The 13269-nt window shown below is 34.9% G+C and overlaps 2 protein-coding genes across 4 annotated transcripts; one reads left to right on the top strand and one right to left on the bottom strand.

Annotated features, from left to right (window-relative positions):
• The first annotated feature begins 99 nt into the window (after positions 1 to 99).
• On the top strand, positions 100 to 2020 carry LOC7468463 (uncharacterized). Its single transcript, XM_002316381.4, has 4 exons — positions 100 to 345; positions 433 to 552; positions 622 to 852; positions 1511 to 2020. Exons 1-4 carry the CDS (start codon positions 148 to 150, stop codon positions 1904 to 1906), a joined length of 945 nt encoding a protein of 314 aa, XP_002316417.2. The 5' UTR covers positions 100 to 147; the 3' UTR covers positions 1907 to 2020.
• An 829-nt stretch (positions 2021 to 2849) lies between these two features.
• On the bottom strand, positions 2850 to 8854 carry LOC7468462 (3-phosphoinositide-dependent protein kinase 2). Of its 3 annotated transcripts, none has more exons than XM_002315313.4 (11): positions 8099 to 8854; positions 7095 to 7275; positions 6903 to 6955; positions 6404 to 6505; positions 6227 to 6335; positions 6060 to 6138; positions 5697 to 5862; positions 4864 to 4998; positions 4580 to 4746; positions 3606 to 3828; positions 2850 to 3287 (listed from the first exon to the last, which is right to left on the bottom strand). In XM_002315313.4, the coding sequence occupies exons 1-11, from the start codon at positions 8288 to 8290 to the stop codon at positions 3204 to 3206; spliced, it is 1491 nt and encodes a 496-aa protein (XP_002315349.1). In that variant the 5' UTR covers positions 8291 to 8854; the 3' UTR covers positions 2850 to 3203. The 3 variants fall into 3 exon arrangements, 2 of the variants coding, with proteins under 2 accessions (XP_002315349.1, XP_052312366.1); XM_052456406.1 differs by having other exon boundaries at positions 2850 to 3382; positions 8099 to 8840; XR_002984378.2 differs by lacking the exons at positions 2850 to 3287; positions 3606 to 3828 and adding an exon at positions 5098 to 5203 and having other exon boundaries at positions 4597 to 4746; positions 8099 to 8847.
• Positions 8855 to 13269: the final 4415 nt, after the last annotated feature.

Raw genomic sequence — 13269 nt, 5'->3', positions numbered from 1 at the left:
TGTGTAACTTGAGGCCTGATCTCTTAACTGGGTCAACTTAGGCTCTTAGCCGGGTCAACCCGGTACAAGTTTAATAATTATTCTCTTATTGCTATCTAATAAAACAATAAGAATAAAAGGAGTAAATAGAGTGAGCGAGAGACAGTGATGATGAGGCGACAGCCAGAATTAGAGAGCGAGACGCTAGTGGAAGCGGCGCTAAGGGTACTTAACACAGGGGACCCATTCGAGAAGGCAAAGCTAGGCGATTTAGTGGCTTCTAAATGGCAACAAGGGTCCATTTTTCAGGCTTACAACCCTTCCCTCGACTTCCCCGTACCCGATCGCCGCGCCAGGCTCGCTAATGTATCGCACTTATGTGTTATACTTGGTGTTTCTGGATGCTTATTAAATGTTCGATGATATGACTAAGTGAAAAGAAATGTGGTGCAGGTAAGGTTGGTTTCACCAAGTTTGATGCCAAAGCTTGGGAAAGCTGGTAGCTTGCAGAGTAGGCAGGCTATTGTGCATAGTCTTGTGCATACTGAAAGTTGGGCTATTGACTTGTCTTGGGTACTCTCTCCCTCTCTCTGGCTTCATAATTTGGTGTTGTTATTGTATTTATGAAGGAGATTGTTGTAGGATATAATTGCTCGGTTTGGTAAGCAAGAGGGAATGCCAAGAGAGTTCTTCACGGATTTTGTGAAGGTTGCGCAAGACGAGGGCAGACACTTTAATCTTCTTGCAAAACGGCTTGAAGAATTGGGTTCTTCTTATGGGGCTTTACCAGCTCATGATGGCTTGTGGGACTCAGCCATTGCTACTTCAAAGGACCTTTTAGCTCGTTTGGCAATAGAGCATTGTGTTCACGAGGTGCGTGCTTGTTTTTTCACTTACTCTCTGCCTTGTTTGAAGATTTTTTTTTTTTGTTAATTAGCACAGTGGCCAAAACAATTTTGCAAAATAGCACACCTAGAAATTTATCTGTGAAAATAGCAAAGTTCATTGAGACGTGTATGTGTTAGATGTGCGTCCAACTCAAATTTAAAGGTTGTGCATGTTATTATCTGCTTAATTACGGGCCCTTGCAATTTTAAGCATGTGCATGTGACACATGCGCTATCTTTAAAGACATGTGCAATAAATTTTGCTATTTTCATGAATAAGTTTCTAGCTGGGTTATTTTGTTAATGTGAGCTAAAAAAAAACCTCGTTTTAATGGAATGCAAGTAGCATCAACATCAAAAGTTGAAATTGCTTCCAATTTATTGTTTTTTATGGTGTATAAACGCACAGATTTGTATTTCTGATAAAGAAGTTCCTTTTGTTTTTTGAAAAAGTATATTTTAGCTGAAGTAGATTCGACAATTTTATTGAAGTGGTCTACATGACAAAACTTATGGATCATACGGACAAAGGAAGACATATATTCAAAATTTTATGCAAAACCTGAAGTTAACTTTAGCCTTATATAATCCAATTATCCCATTTATGTATGCTGCTTGATTTATTGATTTTGGTTAACATGCAGGCCAGGGGACTTGATGTGCTGCCAACAACCATATCTCGATTCCGCAATGGAGGTGACAACGAAACAGCCGATTTATTGGAGACAGTAGTTTATCCAGAAGAGATAACCCATTGTGCAGCTGGAGTGAAGTGGTTTAAGTATCTATGCTTGAGGTCTAAAACTCCAGCTTTAAGTAGAGACAACTTGTCATCTGAAGAAAATGGAGACAAGGAAACTGAAATTTCTACGGAGGGGAATGAAGAGGTGATTCAGAAATTTCATGCTATAGTGAGAACTCACTTCAGAGGACCATTGAAGCCTCCCTTTAACGAGGAAGCAAGGAAAGCTGCTGGATTTGGTCCTCAATGGTATGAACCTCTAGCTGTCAAAGAGGTCCAGAATAATCCTATTATTTAATTCACTGAGCAATGTTCTGAGGATAGTGATTCTGTTTCCAAAAATTCCTTTGGACTGCAGCAAACACGTATTTCAAGTCTCATGTGCCCTGACCCTGATGTGGGATTAAAGGTAGACTTGGGATTTGGGAACAGACATGAACGTTACAAGAAACTGAAATTAAAAATAAATTTTAAAAAATATTTTTTTAAGTAAAAATTATTTTAAAAAGTAACCTTTACCTTACTTTTAAGAAAATAGAAGTTGAGATCTAACAAGTTTGGTTTTTTATCTTTTCTAAGTGAAGTTATTTTAATTTTTTTAAAAAAATTATTGAAACAGACATAGTTTTAAATTAACTTAGAATTAACTAAATCATTTACCAAGTTAGCTTCATTCAAAACTAATATTTTTAAATGCGAGGGGATATCCTTAACTGAGTGAGAGATGGGATTGCTCTTAAATTTAAAGCTAATACAAACAAGGGTTAACGTGTAAAATCAAGCGCTTATATATATATATATATATATATATATATAGTCAAATAATTATTATTTAAATTTGTGAAAAAAGTATAGAGAAATTAAAGACATGTTCCAAGGAATTAAAATGGCAACTCCTCGGTTGAAAAGCTATACAATCATCCTACCTGCAGGCGTTTAGAATCAAGAGATTAAAAGATTTTAGTTATGGTTTCTGAATTTTTGAAGAGAAACGTGATTTGCAGCTGCTACCCTTGGGAACTCGAGCCATACATACCAAGCATGTCTTCTTCCTATTTCACTGATGGCGAATTTGCTAATATGTACCTGTCGGGTTTTTCCAACGGTAGCTATCAAAATGTTTATTTGCTCAGATTACATCAGTATTTTTACTTTATTCTTAATTTTCTGGACATGTTTCCATAAAGAAATCCAGTCATGGTAGACCTCGTAATCTGCACACAAGGCATGGTGAGGATAAATTTTCACCTGTAAAAATCTCATACTTCTCATTAGTGGCTTGGAACTTAAAATCCAGTAAGTAAGTCGTGAACCGTAGCCCTCCCCTACAAACCCAGCAATCAAGACTTGCGTTGTACATTTCTTCCATTAAAAGCATAAAACACAGAAAAGCCCCCATTGCAAAGCTAGTTCTAAGCAAGTGAGATGAGGAGAGCTTGATGGGGCAGCTTTGCACCTTGAAGAAGCCAAACTTGTTACTCGAATCTCTTCCACATAATAAATAATCGTTATGGTGTCGACTGTTTTAAGAATCCCGAAGTTCCTCTGCTATATCAAAACAACAAAGAATGTTTGTCACATCCACAAACAGATTTTCACTGGTTTTGAAGACTCTCGATTGCCTTTTTCCACTGCCATGCTCTCTGCTTCGCGTCTTCAAATGACCTTACCTTCTTCGGCTGAATGAGCACATAACTACGTCAGAAAATGATGGGAAAATGCAGAGGGGTGAAGGGTGGGGGGAATGAAGGGATATAAGCTGGTGAATAATCCCCTGTAGTTGGAATTTTTAATCAAACCATCACTGTATAGGAAGAGGGTCAAAAAGCCATGTAGCAGAGGTCTGAACTCCTAAAATCAAATTATTTATGCATTTTCATCATTTTGAGAGCCCGAGATTCCATGAAATGTCACCCGGGTCTGGATATGGCACTGATTTATAATGAAAAAACTGCCAACGATTTAATCAGTGAAATGACATGGTAAAAGAGGCATACCGTACAGATCTTGAAATGTGAAGGACTTGTAACTTGGACGCTCAGGTCATCAGAATTGTCAGACCAAATTATATTTCCCTTCACCACTAACTTTGAAGGGTCCACGTAAATCAACTTTGGCTTGTTGGTAAGGATAAGCTGCACCTTCTTGCTCGTCAGTTTCTGTAATTTCTTCACCATTGCGATCATAAGAACAGATTCCCCTGGATCCAAAAACTGTTGCCTGGTAACATGGATATCCTACATGTTAGACATACTTCCAAGTAGTCTGGAAACAAGGAAGAGGGAAAAGAAAAACCACCACTTAAGATTTGTCAATTAAAATAACTTCATAGCGGCATTCTTTTGAAGCTTTGAGAAGATTGAAGCAAATCAACCAACACAAGTCAACCTATATTGCTGACTAAAGGCCCTCTGCAACCACAGGACTAGTCATTTAAATTTCTTCCAAGAAACAAGCTGTACCAGCTTTTTGGTGATGTTAAATGGTCAACTTCCTTGAGGTCAAAGTAAAAAAAATTGCTTCAACTTTTATGTCAAAACCATCCTTTAGGTTCAGGAATGGTGTACGGTGAACACACAAAAAATTCCAATTCAATCCAGTATGTCAAGACATATCCTCTGTGAGTTCAGAAGAGAGTCCATCTTTCCTTGACTTGAATTACTCCAAGCATGAACTCAAAGGTTACATAAATCTAAGGAATTGATTAGGTGCACAAGACAAGGAATGCAAGGAACTTAAATAAAAAAATTAGTTCCAACTTGGATGGCGGTTGAGTAGAACCATATCCTCTGCACATTCTTTTAACTTCCAAGACTGTGTTAGGCAACAACAAGAATCTCAAAAAATATATCTCACAAGGTTTAAGCCAAGATATTTTGCATGCAAAGAATCAGACTTGTAGAGAGAAGCAGAAAAGGGGCATGTATAAAGGCAAGACATGTGCATAGAGTAAAAGGTGTTAAGCCAATACCATTTGGAATCAAAGGAGTCTATTGAAGCAAGTCTAGTTATGTGAGCAGTTGCTTCAGCAGATGATGAGACTCCAGCATTTCCATCATTTTGTGTCAAAGAACTGTCTCCAGCACGTGTAGGGTTATATGGAGACCCAGAGTCATGGTCACTGTCACCTGATTGCACCTGGTACATGAGTAAGGAAAGAGAATAGAAGTCTAAAGATTATTAGCCTGGAGAGGAGAAACGCAAAGGAATTTTGAAATCCTTCGCGCACAATACTTTAAAGCAGTGTTGTCATACCATTGGCTCCGAAACAAGTTTAGGAGGGGTTTCTCCTCTTAAATTCTTCCAGTCAACTCCCTCAAAGAAAGGATGGTTCTTGAGCTCAGCATACCCACCACGTCCAGCACCAGGTCTTCTGCTGGGATCTATATCCTACAACATTGTAAGATGGAAGATCAAAGGCCTAAATGACGAACTTCATAAGGTTAAGGCTTATAAATTTCACATCTTATTCCAAGGGAGACCAGCTACCATGCACCACCATGATATGACCTTGAACTTTGTCATTAGTCGTGTGCCTCGAAAGTGTAATCGCATTAACATCCAGGCATTCAGTGTTAACACAAACAAATAGATGCTGTAAACAACCAAAAAAATTTCATTTTGAGGGGCCAAGGTAATATCTTCTTGAACGTAAAGTAAAGGACTAAATTACAATGTTTTAGTAGGGACAGAGGATAGCTTAGCCCCAGCCCCCATTGGATCCATCCATGCACTAAACAAAGACAGTAAGCCCACACATCTTCCAACCTGTTCTCAGACCTCTAGATCATCCTGAAACCCGCTATATCAGATGTAGTAGACTGTACCCCGTGGGTTTCCTAGCCATTGTTACTGTGTGATTTTAATGAGTTAAAGGCCACACCAAACTATAGTCATGTAATATGATCTCAAAACTTGAATCTGGAAATGCTTGTACTGCAATAGCAAAGCTCTTACCATTGACCAAGCAGGGATGTTTTATCTATAGATATAGAATAGAACAAAAAGGAGAATGAAGGATCATTCACCAAAAAACAGTGAGCTTGAAAAAAATCTAAAGTCTAATGTACGAAAGCTTTGTAGCTTACTAATAAGTGGTCGATGAGGTCTCTTGCTTCTCCTGAAAAATAATCAGGAAACCTTATATCCCGGGCAATAATTCTTTGAAATATAAGCCATTCACTTGCATCTTTGAAAGGAGAAGTCCCTGAAAGCATCTGGTACAAAGTGCAGCCAAGTGCCCAGAGGTCATTTCTGTTTGAATGTGGTCAAAAGAGCAAAAAGGTTATCCCCCATACCCAAGACTTCATTAAATTGGAAATAAGCTCAACCATGAAAAACAATATTGACACCCCCTCACCCCAACACAAAGGGAAAAAACAATTATAACACACCTAAAACTTATTCCAATTATAAAATTTATCTGGTTGGATTTATGTGGAGTCACTTACCCAAAAGTTGCAGGAGAAGAGTTAAGGACTTCTGGAGGGACATATGCCGCTGTTCCCACAAATGTGCAAGCCTTATCGTCTGAACAGAGGACCAAAGTAAGAAAAATAACATGCAGCTAAAAAAAAGATCATAATGAACAATTGTAGATGATAAGTTCTAGTATTACCTGAAGCCGCATTTGGAAGGACAGTAATGCAACTATCTTGCATGGGCTTCACACTCCCAAAATCAGCAATTTTAATGTGTCCTTCTGCAGTAAGTAGCAAATTCTCTGGCTGCCATTCGAAAGACCTTTAGCTCAGTTTCCAAATAAAGAAAAAAGAGCTATGGACTAGGAAATTACCTTTATATCTCGATGTATTAATCCCATGCTATGTATGTATTCAAGAGCATCAACAACTTCTGCAGCATAAAAGCAAGCTTCATCCTCCGATAAACGGCCTTTCTGCACAGACAATAAAATAGATATTTCATAACAAAATAAATCACATGCAGCAAAAAAAAAATGAAGGACATTCTGCTGAATATTATGTGAATAAAGAAATGTGCATTGCATTATGCAATCACTCTAAAGTGTTTCAAGAGCAACTTTATTTGAATATAAGCTTATATGGAAGATGAAAACCATAAGTTAATTTCTATATATATCCAAAATGATGTGAAGTTCTTAAATGATACAAGAATACAGCAAAAATTTATTGCATTAGGCACCAATGCAAAATACAAATTCTAACTTTATAAGACAAAATGTTTCAAAAAATTGGGAACAACTTGGACAAACTATAGGATTTACTTTTCCAAAATGAATAAAGAACACAGAAAAGTTCTTAATAGGTACTCACTCTAGTTATTTGGTCAAAAAGTTCTCCGCCTTCACAGGATTCAAGTGCCATATCTGCCCAACAGAATCAAAATAGACGGACCTCAAAAGATAAACCAACTTAAAAAAAACTTATGAGAGCCAGTGTTGTTAAAGTAAAAAAATCAATTCCAAGAACATGGAAACTTGGATGAATTGCCACCAAGATACCTACACAGAGAATAATTGTCCTGAAATGTAAAAAAGAGCCGCACAATTCCAGGATGGTCCAATTGATCAAGCACAATGCGTTCTAGCTTAACATAAGCTGTTTTATTTTCTTTGGTGATGAATTTTTTGTCCATGATCTTCAAGGCATATACTGTTCCTGTATCCTTCTTCTTTGCTCTCACTACCTGATAAGTCCATTAGTTTTGATACTCGGCATTCATTAGAAGAAGCTCAAAAGCAAAAAAGGGAGCTGGAATATAAGAGCTACATAATATCCACAACAAAATTCATTTTCCCATTGAACGTTCATCAGAAATCCTCAGAGTGAGGCATTTGAGGGAGGGGGAGGTTAGCTCATTATATGGTGCAACTAAAGGGTCAGTATGCTAAGGCTCTCTCCAGTCACCTATAACAAGAGCAAAACCAACCATCCAAGCAACTAAAAGGCCCTACTTACACTTGTAAGAGTAAGACTGTTGCTCCCAGAGGGAATTAAATAAACCTCTTAGACTTCTGATGTTCCATTTGGCTTCCGAGAAAAAGAAAACGATATCAGCATCAAAACGAACCTAGAGCTTCGTTTTCTTAGAAGTAGAGACAGAATTAAGGGTGAGTTTTAAAATTTCGTTTGCTCATCTTCATTCAACTTTCCCGGAAACCAAACAAAAGAAATTCAAATTCGCCAAACCATCATCCCCTTCAAATGAAATTTCTCCCCCGAGCCAGAACCAAAAACATTCTTCATACAACTCGAAAGTATACATCTGTCGCTCCTAAATATAAGCTTCCATTATACAGGGAACAAATTAGATTTACAAGCTGCTATCAGATCATGATAGTACGAGCATAGGCTTATAAATCAAAGACATTCCCATGAGAGAAAAAATGAATAAAAGATACAAACTTTAGTCATAATTATAACCAAACAACACAAACCACCAATCTAGAATAAGAAACAAAACAGACCAACAAAACCCACGTAAGAAAAAACAAAAAAATAAATCAAACCTTTGAATAAGACCCAACACCATAGATCTTGCCAAGCTCAAAATCATGAATAGTGAAATTCTCTTGAGGTGCTCTGAATGCAAAGCTTTTAGATCTCTGCACACTCCCATTATTGTTATTAGATGACGAAGAAGGATGATCGCCGCTTTGAATTCTTAACTTTGAATCAAACTCCCTCTCCATTTCCAACATTTCTCTCTTTCTCGATCAAATTATCTCCACATAATAATAAATATTAACAAAAACCCACTTTCTCTCTAAACAAAAACCAAAATTTCTCTCTCTACAAATCTTGGGAGGTGAGTTTTTCAAGTCAAAAGAGAACCCTTTATTGGATCAGAATCAGAGGGAAAGTTTGAGTCTTTATGCTCTCATCTCAGATAAAGAAAAGTGAATAAGATTCTTTCCATGTATATGTATTTTGTACAGGAATTAAAGAAATATGTGTTTATTTTTTCTTGCAACATGGGTATATGTGCATGAAAGTTGTGAGCTTCAAGGATGTTTTGGTGATGCAAAATTTCAAAACACTAAAAAGTGAATGTCGTTACAATTGAAGAAAGGAGGAGAAGTTAAGGGGATTGTGTGTGGAAATTGATGGAGGAGATGGGGGTGTGGGGGTTGAAGAGAAGAGAAGAGAGAATGGGCACATGGGATTGAATGATGGAGATCATTCGTTCTTTTCTTTTCTTTTGTTGTTCTTTTTCATTCTTGGTTTTCTATCTATAGAGCTCTAGAGTAGATGGAATAGGATTAGGATTAGGATTAGGATTAGGATTAGAGATTAGACCCTTTAATTTTGGTAATGCTTAATGGTGTCAGAAAACTTTGTTGCCACGTCAGATAAGAAATTTGGGGCATGACTTTCACTGGATTTGTTGAACTTTTTGGTTTTCCCAATTTTAGCTAGTTTACGAGCTCGTACAACGTTATGTTTAGTATCAATATTTTTTAATATAACAAAAAAATATCTGGCATGTAAGGAATTATTTGATTTGATCTGAGTGTTATTTTAAAATTAAATTATATAGAACTTGTTATAATATAACTCAGTCAATTTTATCAATTTAAAAATAATTTAATTATTCTATAAAAAAATTAAAAAAAATTATTAATCTAATTTATTATTTAATTCAAATTTAAAATAAAATCATATAGATGTTATTTTGAAGTGATTCAATTAATCTAGGACTCATACAACTATTCAAAAAACATACTAGAAAAAAATAATAAAATTATAAGGACTAAAAGTTAGAGCATTATTTAATTATTTTGTACCATAAAATTAAAGTTCAGTTTTTAACAATTTATTTATATTTTTATATATTTTCTTTCTCTCGGCCATGATAAGTTTTTTAAAATGGAGTTTTAGATAAATTATTTACACTCTCATGTTGATACATTTATAAATTATCAAATGTAGTTTAATGTTTGATGCACAACCCTAGTAAGTTAACCCAAATTAATTCTAAAAAATATTATTTTGATTTTTTTTAAAATAAAATAATATTGTTTTAGTTAAAAAAATAAAAAATGTCATTGGAATTCACTTGATCAGGTGAATTAATTCAGTCATGTTTCTGGATTACATTCCAATGATATTAAACTAGTTTAGATCAGGTAAATTGATCTAATCATGTAAAGTTTAATGACAATGATATAAAAACTATTTTATAGTAAATTATCTGTGAACTGTTATCTTAATCAACGAGAAAACATTGGCTAGGCAACAAATTGGATCCTCAGGAAATATAGTACATGAAAAAAAGGACAAAAACTGAAGCATGTGCCTAGCGTTATTACCGCTCATAATTATTAAACCTGGCGTGGGTTTGATATGGACAAGAGGCCGGGTTCCGGGTTTCATGAATCAACCCGGATCAACTCGAGTAAACCTGAAAAAATTAAAAAATATTAAAGTTTTAATATTTTATATGAAAAAATCCATGTAAATATAGATTATACATATTATGAAGTTTAAAAGAATATTTTAAAAAAAAATTTATCTCACATTAAAAAGATATTATTTTAAACTTTTAAGTTAAAGTATTTAAACTAAAAAAGTTTTTTATCTCACATTGAAAAAACATAACTTTTTCATTTGAAACATAGAGTATATATACTAATGTTTTCAAATCCCATATTGAAGAAACGTAACTTTTTTTATGGGAACATAGAGCATATATATGAAAGGGCTTCAAATTTCACATTGAAAAGATATTATGTTATCTTTTTAAATTGAAGTATTTAAACCAAAAGGTTTTTTTTATCCCACATTGAAAAAACATGGTTTTTTTCATTGAAACATAGAGTATATATATGAAAGGGTTTCAAATCCCACATTGAAAAGATACTATATTATCCTTTTAAGTTGAAGTATTTAAACCAAAAGATTTTTTATCCCACATTAAAAAAACATGACTTTTTTCTTGGGAACATAAGCTATATATACTAATGGGTTTCAAATCCCATATTTTTTTAAAAAAATTCGAGTCTTGTCCGGGTTCGCCTGGGTTTGGCTGGGCTGTTACCACAACCGGTCTTTTATTAAACCCAAACTGGTCCAGCCACCGAGTTCTGGATCCACTACCAGGCCGGCCAGGTTTAATAACAGTGGCAGCACTCCTTGTTCTAGTAATTTAATTTTCAGAGGAAGCATTCACGACAGAAGATGAGGAGAGATTATTTTCTATTATCTTACACGATGGGAAAGCTCGAACCATTAATAGGTTGACTTGATATATCGAGCAGCGACTTCACAGTTTTTGCCTTTCCGTGCTGACAGGACCAAAGACAAAGTAAAACAGAACTAGATCGAGAAGAAAACATGGTCAGGTCATCGAGCATAAAAAACAATCCTTAATCTTACAAACGAAGGGATTATCTTCTGAAACAACCATGTTCGGTTTTCTGGTACAGGTCAAGGGGAAAGGACATTAATTTGAAGCTGGACAACAATGAGTCAATGCAGGCCATGATACCCTCGCAAGCTTGGTAGCTTTATACTTTACTACTGCAGGTCAGAACAAATGTAATAGCAAATATAATGAAAAACTAATCAACTCAACGAGTTAACCTTACAATCTCTAAACTCAGATTGTTTTATTTGAATGCATGGACATGAGATGAGCGTTATTTTTGAAAATTCATGAAGAACATGACTAGTGTTACGTTCCCTGTTACAGGTACATGTATCTATATCACTGGAATAATAATAGCAGATTTACTCTAAACGAATGTTCAATTTTTTTTCTGAATCTTTACTCAAACCCCAAATTCCTAATAATGCATGGACATGGCTAAATTCTTTCATTTCTTTATTCGAGTACGTGCGCAGAGCAATTAATATTCAAATCTGGACTTCATCGATTCAAATCTCATTCTAATTAGTATAAGATTCTCAGAGTATAGATTAATTAATATACTTTTCACTGGCCAATAAGCTTGGCCCTGAGAAATCCTTTTATTTTTATTTTTTATTAAAGCCCTGAGAAATCTATGATTCAAGGAGAGAGAGGGAGAAGATGCTGTCATGTTCCATTTAGGATAGATAATCTGGGACTTGTCAATCTAGAGGCAATGATAACTTGGTATAAAGCTGGTCTACTTCTGAAACACCCAGCTAGCCATTTGACTGGATACATACCTTTACATCATGATTTGACCAGGACAGGCAAAGATGTGCTTGTAAAATAGAAAGGCCAGACTGTACACAGATGGTAGACCCCAAAACACATGCAAAGTGGGGTTTTCTGAAAATAGTTTCATCGTATTGTATTTTAAAATTATTATTTTTATTAAATGTTATTGTTTTTAAGTACGATAAGATATTTATTATATTTTAAAATAATAATATTTAATAAATATTATATTTTTGAAAAATTATACTACATTTTACTTCAACTGATCGATTTATTAGATTCAATTGTATTAATTGATTGATTATTTTATATAAAAATCATAATTTTATAAGTCAAAATATATATTTTTATCTATTTCATTAACTCAAAGATAAACTCCAATCAAAATTTTAAAAATTTATTGTTCATACAGCTCCAAACAAATTACATGGATGATCTAGTGTATATATTTATAGACTAGTGGGACGAGTAAGAGATCCGGTTGCCCCAGACCAGAATAACAACTCAAAAGAACCATAACTTTTAATTTGACTGTTTAATTACGCTTAAATATTTAAATATAAAAAATCTCACCAAGCCCCTTGGTTTTGTAGTTTTGAAATTTTACTTGTTATTTTTGAAATTGATGGAGTTAGAAATGACATGGTTCGATCATGCTCTAAATAATTATCTTATCGTGTTTCATAATAGTGATATTTATTAAAATTTATATTTATATTAAACTGTACTATTTAATCTATTTAACAAATCTATTTAAATTTGTGTCAATTCATCAATTTATTATCTTAATTGCGTAATTTATCCTTCAAAGAGCCCAATTTTCGTGTGAGTGGAGGCATAGGTTTAATGAACGAGTGGTTGTAGTGGCAATTCATTTTGGTCCCGTGGAATCACCAATCAAATCAGACAGAGACTTTAGCCCATGTTTGTCCTGGTGGTCCACACTCCATGAGAAACATATTCCCTTGATCAAACCATGCATAACATTTTCTTGTCCAAATGTGGACAAGGATATACTTCTATGTCAATAATAATCATATTACCGATGCATGCACGTGGACACGAGACGCCAGAATGAATAACAGGCATGGTGTCCCCATGGCAAACGATTCACTTCTGCAATTTTCCTTTTCCAAAGTTCAAGGAAAGAGTCTTGGTTCTTGGTACTTGGTTTGAAAACAGCTCACAAAATGGATAGACTTACAAAGAAGCATCTTGATATTTTACCCTTGATATAAAAAAAACTATATTTGATTATTCTATGTGATATTTTGTATGTGTGTGAGAGAGAGTGAGATTTGTTCATTAGACTAATTAAACCTCTGTTACTTTACCGATATTTTTTAGCTGATGTGATATCTATAGTTTCTAGTAGAAAGAAACTATATGCATTTGAAGGACCATCGGTTTAAATTCGAGGAGTCACCTGACTGCGCTAAGTATTTCTCTTAAAAAGTGCCTGAAGCTCGAGACTGGTTATGATGGACACCCTTTTGAGAACAGTGATGGCCCCGCTGATAAGTAAAGATT

This window comes from Populus trichocarpa, chromosome 10, assembly GCF_000002775.5.
Source record: "Populus trichocarpa isolate Nisqually-1 chromosome 10, P.trichocarpa_v4.1, whole genome shotgun sequence".
NCBI classification, from domain to species: Eukaryota; Viridiplantae; Streptophyta; class Magnoliopsida; order Malpighiales; family Salicaceae; genus Populus; species Populus trichocarpa.
The sequence above is the reverse complement of the archived record's forward strand: the minus strand, read 5'-3'. Positions and strand labels throughout refer to the sequence as shown.

Bases quoted from the DNA above. Each gene is read 5' to 3' on its own strand.
- LOC7468463 (XM_002316381.4), top strand. From the start codon at position 148: ATGATGAGGCGACAGCCAGAATTAGAGAGCGAGACGCTAGTGGAAGCG. The intron at 346-432 runs GTATCGCACTTA...AATGTGGTGCAG, and splicing joins GCCGCGCCAGGCTCGCTAAT to GTAAGGTTGGTTTCACCAAG. The intron at 553-621 runs GTACTCTCTCCC...AGATTGTTGTAG, and splicing joins GGGCTATTGACTTGTCTTGG to GATATAATTGCTCGGTTTGG.
- LOC7468462 (XM_052456406.1), bottom strand. From the start codon at position 8,290: ATGTTGGAAATGGAGAGGGAGTTTGATTCAAAGTTAAGAATTCAAAGC. The intron at 4,999-5,696 runs GTAAGCTACAAA...ACAATGTTGTAG, and splicing joins ACCTCATCGACCACTTATTA to GATATAGATCCCAGCAGAAG. The intron at 3,383-3,605 runs GTATGCCTCTTT...TTCCAACTACAG, and splicing joins CACATTTCAAGATCTGTACG to GGGATTATTCACCAGCTTAT.